Consider the following 13,621-nt stretch of genomic DNA (forward strand, 5'->3'; position numbering starts at 1 on the left):
AAAATCCTTAAAAAGGACCTGAGGGTCCTTCATAATGAGTCCTTCCTACCTCCCCTATCTCAGCATCTCTCACATCACTTTCTCCCATAGCACTTAAGCCACATACAGTCAGTTCCTCAAGTTCTTTCCATCTCATGGACTTTGCATATGATGATCCCACTTGCTGAACTACTCTCTCCCTCTCCCAAACCCCCTACCTAATCATTCATCCTTCGGATCTCAGGTTAAATGTGACTTCCTTAAAGACCTTCCCAGGCCCACAAAAACATTTGGTCCTCCCATTAGCCTCTCATAGTCCCTATACCTTTCCTCTGAGGCAAGTATGAGAAATCTGTATTTATATACCTACGCTGCGGTCATTGGTTTAATGTCTTTTTCTTTCTTAAAAGGGACCCATGAAGGGTGAGTCCACATCTAACACTGCTACATCTTGCATGATGAAAATGACGGAGGTTTTTGTTCATCACTTCACCCCTAGCACACCTAGCAACAGTGCCTGACATACAAAAGCTCAAACATGTTTTTAGAATGAAGCTGTAAAGCACTATAAAAACACAATGGGTTTATGTTTAAAACTGGCCTTTGGGGCTCTATCCCCTAAAATACATGTCTGCTTTTAGTGCTGCCCTGAGAGGGCACACCTCCTAGAACTGTGGTCTCCTTAATTTTTTCCTGATTCACATATGATTAGAAAACAGTCTTCCTCTTTTCCTGTCGCTTACCGCTTTGGAGAATGCCGCTGCGAACAGCCGCGAAAATTCAGAGGCCAAACAATCCGACCTCCCAGAGGGGTGTGGCGAACACAGCACTTACCAATGAATGAATCTGTTTCTGGTGAGGGATAACAACTTGCCACTTTCCACATAGTAGAAGCCTCCCGCGCTCTCGCTGTATTTCACGGTTCCGGCCAAGACATTTGCAGTCCCTGCAAAAGAAGCGATCAGCCTGCACACACGGCTCTCTGGGGTGACAGGACCTGAGGGCGCCGAGAAAGCAGAGGACGACGGACTGACAATCCATACAAAGAGAAGGGGGAGAAGAAAAGGAAGAAGTAGAACACTAAGGAAGCTCTGATCCCGGGGCTATAGCCATGTGGACTTCGGAGGATGAACTGGGGATAGGAGATTTAGGGACCCATGAGAGGAGCCCGAGGGGAAGACTCGGCTCGTGCCCTCCTTGGCTGCTTCCGTACCAGCGCCGCAAACTGTGAATTCCCGAAAGTGCCTCGGCCTTTCGCGCTCAGCACCACTGAGCTCCATGAAGCTCCGTTCCAGGGCTCCCGCCGCCGCCATCTTCCCGCCGCTGCCGCGAGGCCCGACGGGACACCAGCAGGACCGGCGTCTGTCGTCACTTCCGGGGGCGGGGCGGCGGAGGCGCGGGCTGGGGAAAGAACACGGGGAGAAGCGCGGCTCCGACCTTGCCTAGCGGGCTCCCACCGAGTTGGCCGTAGAGGAGAGTGGGCAGGGAGGAAGACCGAGGAGAAGGGGGAGGAGAAGTCGACTCTGCCTGCGGAACCTTCGCGTGGCGGGCCCAGACGTCTTCGGGGGGCGGGACCCTTTTCCCGGCGGCCCTAGGGCGCGGGGCGGGGCCGGATTTGTTTCCAGTTTTTAAAAAGCCGGTTGGCGGCCGGGCTGAGCTCCCGGAGGGCCGGGCCGAGCGGCGCCCCGTTCAGGATTCCGAGTTTGCGGACCCTTCTCCCTGCGTCTAGGTGTCCGTCTGTGAATCTCCACCCGGACTCCTTTTCTTCACCCTTCCCCGCCACGTAGGATCGGGGCAAGGGGAAGTGAGGGGCAGAGGGGCCTTTTGTGTTGGAATTGTTGCCCAAAGACTGTTCTGGATAATGAAACATAATGGGTTCAATAAGACGTGGATGCTGCAGCCTGCTGAGAGTATCTAAAAGTTGCTCTCATGTATGCGTGAAAGGAATCTGCCTTTCGTTCCACCCGTGATCTGAAAGTTTGGAAGAGACTGCGGCCTTACCCTATCTAGGGCTGCGCAGATGCTCAATATTGAGGACTATGTTAATTTTGAGGGGGAAAGGTTTTTTTCCCCCTTTGCAGGAAACATTTGTTATTACCAGTGACCACAGCCCTGCTTGGTCTTTCTCCGTTTTCATTCATCCCACTCTGACCACTCTCTCCTTTCTGCAGCTCACTCCTAGGACACCCTCTCTAGCGGTGCAACCCCTTCATTCTGCGTACAAGCCATTCATTGTTCCTACTCACTGTGCCTCACTTCCTTGATGTTTCCTTAATGCTCTCCTTAAATTTTATTAAAATACTCCCTTGTCCAGCTCTGTTCATCATACTCTAGTAAAAACTACAACTGTGATTAAATCCAAGTTTGCAGCCAAATAGGCCTGCAGAAAATACACAGTCATGCTGACATGCTTCCCTCTACCTCCATCATGACGCTGAACATTGAGTGGGCCCTACTGCTGCCCAGGAAACACATTGTATTTCCTTTTTCCACTTACTGTCCTAGATGAGTATTTCACAGCTCCTCTAATCTGCAATACATCTTTACAGCAAAATACAAGAGCATTCTATGTAACTTTTCTCTCATGCTCTCTTCAATCTACCTTTATCAGGCTTTTTTTAAGGTCACCAATGACGTCCATGATACTCTAATACTGAACTCTCATTCCTAAACTTACTTGATTACCTGCAGCATTTGATCAATTGACTGCTCTTTCCTCTAGCACACACTTTTTTCACATGGCTCCCAGGACACCACACTCTTGATTTCTTCCTATTTCACTGTTCCTTTTCAGATTCCTATGCTAGTTGTATCTCTTCCCCAACCTCTTAATGTTGGAGTGCCCCAGAGCTCTCTTCTTGGCCCTGTCTATACATACTCCCTTGAGGATCTCACCTGGTTCTCTGGTTTTAAATACTAGATAATTCCCAAATGTCTATCTCCAGTCCAAACCTTTCACCTAAATTCCAGGTTTATACATCCAACTACACATATATATCTACATATATATAAAATCTCCAACTGCCTATATTAATGTGTCTAAAACTGAGGTCTGTATATATCCAAAATTGCAGTCCTTATCTCTCCCCCAACACTTATTTCTCCCATCTCAGTTACTGGCATCCTTCCAATTGCTAAAGCTAAAAACCTTGGAGTCATTGTCCAGTCCTCTTTCTCTCTTACCTTATATTGATCAGTCAGGAAATCCTATTACTCTACCTTCAAAATATATCGAAAATCCAATCTTCTCACCTTCTCAGTGCCATCATCCTGGGTCTAAGCTACCAACAGCTCACCTGGTTTATTCTAAGAGCCTAAACTCTAAATTGCCTCCCTGCTTTTTATATCCCCACTCCCCTCATCCCTCTACTGGACTGCACACTCCAAGAACCAAGCCTGGCACAAGAGGCATTCAGTAAATACTTGATGAATGCATAAGTGAATGAATGAATATTCCAGGTGAGAGTTGAACAATAGTCCATTGTACGAATATACATTATATTTATCCATCCATCAACTGCTGAACATTTGGGTTGTTTCCACTTTTTGGCTATTGTGAATGCTGCTGCTATTAACCTATGAAGTATTCTTACCAAAAATGTTTAATCCAGAATGTGGTAGGCAGAATAATGTCCCCCAAAGATATCTATGTCCTAATCCTTGGAACCTGTGAATATGTTACTTATATGTGAGTAGGCGAGGATGTAGAAATGGAGAGATGAAGCTGGATCATGCAGGTGGGCTTGTCTAATTACCTGGTCCTTAAAAGGAGAGAGCGTTTCCCTGCTGAGGTCAGAAAGAGAGATGTGAGGATAGAAGAAAGTTCAGAAATTTGTGACATTGCTGGCATTAAGATGAAGAAAGGACCATGAGCAAGGAATGTGGACAACCTCTAGAAGCTGGAAAAGGCACAGAAACATTCTTCCCAACGGCGTCCAGAAAGGAATGGAACTGTGCCAACACCTTGATTTTAGCCTGCCAACTTTTGCTTTTAGCTGAAGGGAGCTACCTTGCCTATGGTTACACCCTCTGTTTCCAATGAGTGGTTGATATGTAAAGTCTAAAGGTCCTGCTCCCTCCCCTTGATCTAGGATAACTCTGAGGGACCATCTCAGTTCCAGAGTGCTGTGTGGGACTGGGTGGGGCCTCAACTTCTTTTTCTGCCCAATCCTGCCTCCCTCAGTCTTTCCAAGGTACAGTTCCTGCGATCATGCTCCAATAAACCTCCTGCATGCAGATCTGTGCCTAGGAGTCTGTTTCCTAAAAAATCCAAGATGAGACACACACATGACATTGTATCTGAGGATGGGCAGCCAGCTGGGAACTAGCAGGGAAAACAAATTTGGAAAGGGAAAGAGAGTTTAGGGGAGGATCTATTCTAAATTGCAAAACTGATGATGAAATATTGGAAAGAACATCAGCTGGGCATTAGAAGACAGGTTCAAGTTCTAGCTCTGTCTCAACTAATCGCATCACTTGGTAAGCCAGCCGATATCTCTGTGCCTCAGTTTTTTAGAAGAGAATGTTGAACTTATTTGATCTTCAAGCTCTCATGGCATTGAAGCTCTAGGGTCAGTGGCCTAAAAGTCTGAGAGGGGCTGCATCTTCACCTTTCTCTCTCCTTAATTTCCAGGCTCTGAACTGATCCCACCCCAGAAGCTCCCTAGGACTGAGGACAGGCATGTCCTCCAATGTGCGTATTTTATGTAGCCATGTTTCTTTCATTCTTCTAAAACACTGGTTGTTCAATTGATGAGGGCATCTTACAATTTCCTAGGAACCCAAGAATTACAGTTTTTGACAGTGAGCTGTCTCATTCCTCTTATCTTCAACATCCATCAGAGTTATCAGGATTTAAAAGTTCCTAGTAGGTGTTTGAAGGAATGACTAAATGAATGACTAAATGCACATTTGCATTCTTAGCAGACTCAAATTCCATCTGAACTATTAATATTCTGGTTGGCATGGCTGTAATAGAAATGGAATCCTATTGCCATCTAGTGGTTAGGTCGTAACTTCATTTGAAAACAAAATGCAGAATGTTACCAAGGTTATTGTTTCTGCAGCAAGTTTTATTTATGGATACTTTCATAAGAATATTTTTTACCACTTGACACTATATTCTGAGAACGTCTTGGTTTGCCAGATCACCACTAAAGGGTACGTATTAGTGAACAGTAGTATAAACTGAACTTTAAAGCAGATTTTCCTAAACGAACTGAATAGCTATTCCTTGAAAGATGAATTTGGTGGCTTAAATAAGCATGGGAAATAATGATAAAGTTCAACATATTCTTTCCTTCAGAACTTCTCAGAGATATTAATATGATGATGTGCCTTGTGAAGCTCCAAGAGGGTCTTAGGCTTGATGCATTTTCCAGGTTCTATGGGAAACTATTTTGGGAAACACTGCTTTATTGTCATTTTCACCATAGGTTAAAAGTATCTATTAGTGCACAGTGTTTTCCTGGCCACAAAGCCTTCTTTGACCTTCATATCCAAGTTCTAGACACAGTGAATTCAAAGAGTGTTGTAAGAAGTCAGTAATCATGTCTTACATTTATATGGGTCTTAGTTTTTAATAATTTCTTTAATATAAATTAGTAGTTCAGCCCGGCCAGTGTGGCTCAGCGGTTGAACATCGACCTATGATCCAGAAGATAAAGGTTCCAGGTCAGGGCACATGCCTGGGTTTTGGGCTTGATCCCCAGTAGGGGGCATGCAGGAAGCAGCCGATCAATGGCTCTCTCATTATAGGTGTTTCTCTCTCACCCTCTCCCTTCGTCTCTCTGAGATCAATAAAGATATATTAAAAAAAATAAATTAGTTCACATTGAACATTTTTTATGTAATTACTTAAAAGGTGCCCTGGCCCTTGCACAGTTGCTTTCAATAACTGTTGTTAGCGATGGCAGAAATGAGTTAAGATTTTCTACTTCTGTAGGTTCTCTATGTTGCCTTTTACCTGTGTATTCCTGTATTAACCATAGTGATTAATTTCAAATTTCAGACAGGAGCTTCATATATCCTTCATTTATTCTCTCATTTTTAAAAATTTATCTTTACTGTTGAGAATATTACAGATGCTCCCCTCTTCCCCATTGGCCGCTTCCATATTCCTTCATTCCTGATCGCATGCCTACCATGTGACAGGCACTGGGGTTAGACAGTGCCTCAGAATAGGAGCTTGTGCAGTCAGGGGTCTCGTCTGCCCTCTTTTCTCTTGTTTTTCTGGTTCGTAGCACGGTGACCAGCACTGTGCATAAAGTATTTGTGGACAGAATAAAAACTCCATACACTCTGCTTTTGAGGTTCTCCCAGTTTAATATATATAGAGAGAGACCAAGGAGAAATACAGATAACAGTAAAATATAATAATTATAAAAGAGATATGTAGATGAAGGAGAAAAAGCATTCCAGGCAAAAGGTCTTGAAAGCACGGAGAGGACTGGGGGGAGGAGTGGTTGAGAAGGTGGGGCCATCTTGTGGGGAGTTTCTCCTTTCTTGTCCAAGACCTTAGATTATTTTAAAAGCCTTTCCTTACAACTCCGTGCTGAAAGGGCTGAATAAATTCTTATTGTAGATTTGGTATAAATTTTATTTGATCTCAAATCAAACTTTGTAAATAGCTAAAAACATTATTGAAATGTTGATCCACCTTGGTATAGAGAGCCTTAACACGTGGGCCTGCGAGGACCTTGCTGAAGGAAAGCACACATCACTGTGAGGTTGGTCACTCCTGGGGACGCTTAGTAACTGTCCTCACTTGCTGTCTAGAATTTTGAAATTCTCCCCAGGAAACCCCCAGAGCAGAGCTCTAGGAGAAGGTCCTTTAAAAAGCAAAACTGTGGAATAAGTGAAGTATGTCAGTGACTTCTCGCTTCCCTCTTCATTCTTCTTTCCCCTCCCTTAGGAAACCACCATGACTTCAGACACCAGGGCCCCTCGATGGCCCTGACAGCCCAGGGCTCCTGCCCAGACCTGACCCTCCTGTGCTTTGTACTTATCCCTGAGGACACATGCTCTGGATTTTTTTTTCACCTTTGATGTAATATTTTTCATAAAGTTCAATATGTCGTGATTCATTACATGCTTAATTAATTAAATGTTATTTTATATTCTGGTAAGAACTTGCCCATAATTTAATTCATGAAATCAGAAAAAAGAATCCTTGCTTGAACCACATGTCCCGAGTTTTGCTTCTCAAATGTAAGTGCTGTGCCTGTCAAAACCAGCTGCGATATAACTGGAAGTGATCGGACATTTATTCACACTGAGGTGCTGATGAAATAAAAGCTTAATGAGCTGCCCTTCCCAGAGGTGTGGGAACTGCACACACATTGCCTTAACCCACAGACATTGCCACTCTGCCCTTCCTTGCTCATTAGTTGGGGGTCCTTTCCTTCCTCAATGTCATGTTCGACACAATGAAGCTGCTTGCAGTTGACTGGAACTGGCATGTGATATACAATTGACTTACCATCCACTTCAAGGGCATGGAACTCCAATGGTGGAGTCAGAGGCATGAACAAGGAGCCAGATGTGTAGGTAGGCTTAATGGGCAGTTAAGTCATCTCCACAAAATATGATTAATATTTTATTTTTTATTTTTATTTATTGATTTCAGGGAGAGGGAAAGAGAAAAACATCAACGACGAGAGTCACTGGTTGGCTGCCTCCTGCATGCACCCTGCTGGGGCTCGAGCCCAGAGCCTGGGCATGTGCCCTGACTGGGAATCAAACCTCGATCTCCTGGATCCTAGGTCGATGCTCAACCGCTGAGACTCTGGTTGGGCAAAATATGATTAATATTGACCTTAAAGACCAAGACCAAAGCTGATCGAGTAGTTTTATTTGCATGTATAGAGCCCAGAGCTGCCTTTTCATGTAAAAGCACACAATACCATTGAGCAGCTAGAGAACCAGATTTCTAAGCAGATTCTAGTTTAGACCTACACTTGTATAAAGTTGAACCCACTTCAGATGCTCCCATTGTATGCTGTCCTTTCTGAAAAGCACAGGGTTCACTTCGTTGTTCGTTGTTGCTGCGGGCCGCCGGCAGTGCCAACGCACCGCCCACATCTGTGTCCTCTGCACAATAGTGATGTGATAAATGGCAGCTGGGAGATCATCACTGTCTTCCGTTTCATTCTTTTCTCCTTTCCTCTGCTCCTGAAAGTTCTTTAATGTCTCCCTCCCGTTGCTCTAATCCTTCAAAGAGTAAAAAGGTTCAAATCATAAAAATAGGCAGCGTTTTTAGAAGTATTAGCCCTTCCTCATTTTGCCTGCCAGGCTTCAGCTGGTGCAGACGCTGTTAGCTGTACACAGGCAACTAAGAGAATCATCTCCACAGAGCAGAGCAAGGAGGCTGGTCGACCAGAGTAAGGGCGAGGACTCTGAGTCGAGGCTCCAGGGCGAGGTCAGAGGCCAACGCTTTCCTAAATCCCAGACTGCAGTGTTGTTTCAGCTCGCCTTTGTCATTGCCCAAAGCCTGCAAGAATGCGTGGAAATTCAATAAGTCAAAATGTCCGCCTGCAGCCTCGGGCCTGGCAAAGCTCCTGTAGGCAACCACAGGCCCGCACCCAGTGACTGTTTATATTTCTCCTGCGTCCTCCAGGATCCTGCTTACGCACCAGTTTCTGTTGAGTAACGACGCACGGAGCCAAATCGGAACGGTAATGTTCCTCGGCTGCTCCGCCGGGCTGCTCCTGACGCTGACCCCCAACAATGCCAGGCTTGAGAACGATTTGTTTCTGATCTCCAGCCAAGAAGTCTAACAATTCTCTCCCTTCCTTTCCGTCTCCCGCTTCTTCCTTACCCATGCCAAGTCTGGGATTTTCCTTGTCTAGAGACCACGCAGGCAAGGAAATGAACTTTCCTCGGATAAGACAGACCACTTAACAGAAAATGTGCCCTTTGTTCTCATTCAAATGCCTTCTCCTTAAATGACATTTCTCTCTAAGGCTTCAGTAGCTATATCCCTACTGGCCGCTTACTTTCTACAAGGTCCTGGTGAGAAGACTCAGAAGTGGGCCTTGGAATTCTGACTTTTCTGATTGGGAAGCAATAGCTCAGGAAGGTAAACTGATTTGTCCAGGGATGCAGTCTAGCAATTCTGTTAGCTGTGTCTGAACCCATTTTTTAAACTTACTGAAAACTCCTTTGGCTCCTAGCAACCATATCCAAGCCAAAGGAAGCAAACCCTCATATTCACCTGCAGAGAACAGAACACCAGGGCTGGCTGTTGGTCACTGATCCCACCATGAGTCAGAAAACGTTAGTTCATGTGGACACATGCAGGGATGGCCTAGCAGGGATTAGGGTCCTCCTTCCCTCTGTTAACTAGGCACGTAACCTTGGGCAAGTCACTTCTCTTCTCTGGGCCTCAGTCTCCCCATCTGTAGAACCAGGCAGGTGGGCTTCATGAGCTCTTAGGTTTCCTTCCAATGTCAGGAATCCACAGCCAAGAAAATGCCGAGATAAAGGCACAAGGCTGAAACATCTTTAAAAAGTTGGCAAGCCCAGCGGGGCGTGGCTCAGCGGTTGAACGCAGACCTAGGATCCAGGCCATCAGGGTTCGATTCCCAGTCAGGGCACATGCCCGGGTTGTGGGCTCGATCAATGACTCTCTCATCATTGATGTTTCTATCTCTCTCCCTCTCCTTTCCTCTCTCTGAAATCAATAAAGATATATTAAAAAAAAAAGATTAATAAAAAATAAAAAGTCGGCAAGACATCTATATATATAACTCTTCAAAAATAATCTCTGGCAAATTAGAATGTGTATATAGCATGACTCAGCAATTTCACTCTTGGGGCTTTATCCTAAGGAAACAATCAGAGATGTGCTTCAAGATACAAGGATGACAGTCACAGTGTTATGTGTGTGTGTTTTTAAAATAAATGTTTAATTTCAGGATCGTTTTAGATTTACAGAGAAATTACAAAGACAGTACAGAGAGTTCCTGTATACTCCCTCCCCATTTCCTTCATTGTTAACAACTTTTATTAGTACCTGCATTTATCACAACTAATGAACAATACATTACTCTTGTTAACTAAATACATCATTATTCATATTTCCTTACTTTTTACCTAATGCCCTTTTTCTGTTCCAAGGTTCTATCCAGAACTCCTCTTTGCATTTAGCTGTCATGTCTCCCTAGCTTCCTCAAGACTGTGAGAATTTCTCAGGTTTCCTTTTTTTATATAATGATCTTAATGTTGAGGAGCACTGGTTGGATATTTTGTAGAATATCTCTTGCTTTGGGTTTGTTTCATTAAAAAAAAAATCATGATTAGACCGGGGTTACTGGTTCTTGGGAGGAAGACTCCAAAGGTAAGGAGCCATTCTTATCACATTATATGAGGGGTGTAAGCTATCTGCATGGCTTATCACCAGTGATGTTAAGTTTAATCACAGCACAGGTAGTGTCTGCCAGATTTCACCATGCTATCTTTTTAATAACAAAAGTTCTCAAATAAGCCAGAGGTTGATAATAGGACTGTGGACTGTATGAAGGCAGGGACTCTGCCTGTTTCACTCTCCACTGTGCAGCCAGTGCTAAGCACAGTTCTGACACACAGTAGGTGTTCAATGAAAAAAATTTGTTAAATGAAAAGAAGACTGATTAAACATATTACTATATACAATATGATGGAATACTAGCAGTCATCATAAATATTTGGTGATAAGGGAAAAATGCTAATGATATATTCAGTGAACAAAACATAAAAAATAATTTCTATACATCCTATTTTCTATAAAGTGTGTGTGCATGCATGTCTGTGTGTGTGTGTGTGTAAAAAAGAACTGAAAGAATATTGTCAGCCCTGGTCTGTGTGTACCGAAGGTTGCTGGTTCAATTCTCAGTCAGGGTACATGCCAGGGCTGCGGGCTTGATCCCAGGTGGGGGGCATGCAGAAGGGAGCTGGTCGATGTTTCTTTCTCATCGATGTTTCTCTCCCAAATCAATAAAAAACATACTTAAAAAAGAAAAATCTTTAAAGCCTAGCCGGGTGTGGCTTGGCGGTTGAGCATCGACCTAGGATCCAGGAGATCGCGGTTTGATTACAGGTAAGGGCACATGCCCGGGTTTCGGGCTTGATCCCCAGTCGGGAGCCTGCAGGAGGCAGCTGATCAATGACGACTCTCTCATCATTGATGTTTCTATCTCTCTCTCTCCCTCTCCCTTCCTCTCTCTGAAACCAATAAAGATATATTAAAAAAAAAAAATCGTTAAAAAAAGAATATTGTCAACATGTTAACAGTGGTCATTAGTTATTCGGTGGGTGGAAGATTATTGAGTATTTTAATTTTTTTCCTTGTTCAAAATTTTCAAAAAATTTCATAATAAAAATGAATTACTTTTTAAATCAGGAAAAAATACAATAAAACGGAGAGAAGTTTTTAGTTTCAAAAAGATTCTCGAGCAAGAAAAACAGATGTTCCGACGCAATGCCCAGCAACCGCATTATTTAGCTGTGCATTAGTACCTGTGGAGGAACTGAAATCAGTGGTGTGGTGCACAGAGTGTGTTGTCCTCAGAATTCTGCAGTTTCTAGGAAACAGGGTACACTAGGCACCATCTGGTTCTGATTTAGAGCATTAGAGTTGCAAGATTATGAGCTGTATCTTTGTTACTCTCATAACAAATTGTTTAAAGTAAAAAAAAAAAAAAAAAAATGGAGTAAAGAACAAAACCAAACGCACAGGATGCCAGAGTGAATGGCATTATTGTATCGTTTCTTTCTCCTCCCCAGGGCTTTGCATTTTAAAAACACATGTTGTGGTTTTTCTGTGATTATCTTCCCACTTCCTGAGCTGTATCTCCCTTACTGTAAATATCCTTTTGTATAGTCATGCTTTTCTTTCCTTGTGCCTTGTGTGTGTGTCTTTCTTAATATATACTAACTTTCTCCAAGCTTCCACTATATATTTTTCTTAATACTAAGCTGTACGAGTCTAGCAGTGTTTTTATTCTCTAATGAGATTTTTAGGGCCCTGGTTTCAAATCCTAATGTCATCTTTTATTAGCTGTGTGATCTGGGGAAAGTTGTTTCACTTAACCTCTCTGGAGTCGTCGTCCCCCCCCCCCCCCCCGGAAAGCGAGGACAATATTACATATCCACTGCGAGTATTGCAGGGATTACAGGAGACTTAATAAAAATATGTAGAGTATCTATCCAGGGCTATCACTAATCGGGCACTTAACCTTTGCTATCTTTTCCTTAGTTCCTTCTCCCCTTCCCTGCTTACCCTATAGTATAGAGTCTATACTATGTTTTGCACTTTCGAAAACACTAGAATGTAAGTAAAAGATCAAGTTTAACTTAGGCTTTCAGGGTTCTCTTCACATGAGCACCAACCCACCTTTGTGGTCTCACTACCTTCCAGGCACATTCTATATACACATTAGGCTCCAGCCACAGAAAATTACTAGCTCTTGCCTAAATACATGTTACTCTTTTTTCTGTCCATGCCTTTACTCACGAAATTCTCTGTGTCTCGAAGTCTTTTGTGCTCCCACCTGACAAACTTCATTGTGGGGCCTTCTCTGGCCTCTTGAGGTCCCCTGTTCCCCTATGAATACAGGATCTTGTTCAGAACTCCATTAATGTAATTCCTTCCTCAAGCATCTACATCACTCATCTAACAAATAGCTATCCAGCCCCTACTGTGTGCCAGGCACTGGAATGCAACCGCTAGCTAATTTGTGAATTCCCACAAAAACAGGGGTCTTGTCTTGTTTTTCCCATCCATATTAACACAGAAAAAAAAGCAAACACTCAATGTGTTGTTTGTTTGATATTGAATAAAATCAGAGCATTTCTTTTCCAATAATCAAATTGAAAAATCATAATGCTACCAAGTACTTCCTCATTTGCTATTTAAAGGCAAAGTTTTCTTTTACATGTAACACACTGTTATGCTTATTAACAATTCCAGGGGGCTCAGAAATATCCCTTTGCTCTGAATGCTCTCCATCTGGAAGAGTTTAGCAAATTAAACCAAAGGCTGCAGATGAGCTGGCCCTATTTATCTCCAATGGATGAAATCCCTTTCTCTCCAGAGGGCTGCTCCTCAGACAAATATCAAGGGCCAATGTTATTTTTAGTAACATATAGTTTTGAAAGTCTTAACTTTTTTTTTCAATTTGTCAATTTGGTACCATATACTTTGAAACTCTTTTCATGAAAAAAATTGAATTTACTGGTAAACCTTAGCTTATATACAGAAACTTTTTTTTTCTTTTTTTTTTTGGCGAGTGCAGGATTCCTGTTGGCAATGATATTCTGTGCAGATTGAATGGTGATTCAGAGAAAGCTATTTTTAGCTTCCCCGTTTAGGGATTTTCAATTTTTTGGCGATGACTATTTGTCACTGTTTGTGAGCTTCCATTCCTGTCCTTACCCTCCCGCTTCTGCATTCTCTCCTAATGTAGACAAACATACGGGTCTTGTTTTCCTAGACTCCTTTGGATCCTCCTGTATACTTCACAGAACAGTAATGAAAATTCATGTACCAATTACACACTAATTTATTTGAGCAGAATGAACACCCTTTGTAACATCACATTAGCAACCATTAAATAATAGCCACAAGTCTGAGTTTTACAAATTCATTTTTTCCCCTCCAGTT

At 43.1% G+C, this 13,621-nt stretch overlaps 1 protein-coding gene across 1 annotated transcript in view; it reads right to left on the reverse strand.

Annotated features, from left to right (window-relative positions):
- Positions 1-1,307, reverse strand: part of NUP160 (nucleoporin 160) — a 36,392-nt gene extending 35,085 nt beyond the window's left edge. Inside the window, exons 1-2 of the mRNA XM_016203981.2 lie at positions 1,193-1,307; positions 814-925 (exon numbers count right to left, since the gene is read on the reverse strand). Coding sequence (XP_016059467.1) covers positions 814-925; positions 1,193-1,292 — 212 coding nt within the window. The 5' untranslated portion in view covers positions 1,293-1,307. The remainder of the gene's footprint in view (positions 1-813; positions 926-1,192) is intronic.
- Between the last annotated feature and the right edge of the window lie 12,314 nt (positions 1,308-13,621).

Source organism: Miniopterus natalensis, chromosome 11, assembly GCF_054644295.1.
Source record: "Miniopterus natalensis isolate mMinNat1 chromosome 11, mMinNat1.hap1, whole genome shotgun sequence".
NCBI classification, from domain to species: domain Eukaryota; kingdom Metazoa; phylum Chordata; class Mammalia; order Chiroptera; family Miniopteridae; genus Miniopterus; species Miniopterus natalensis.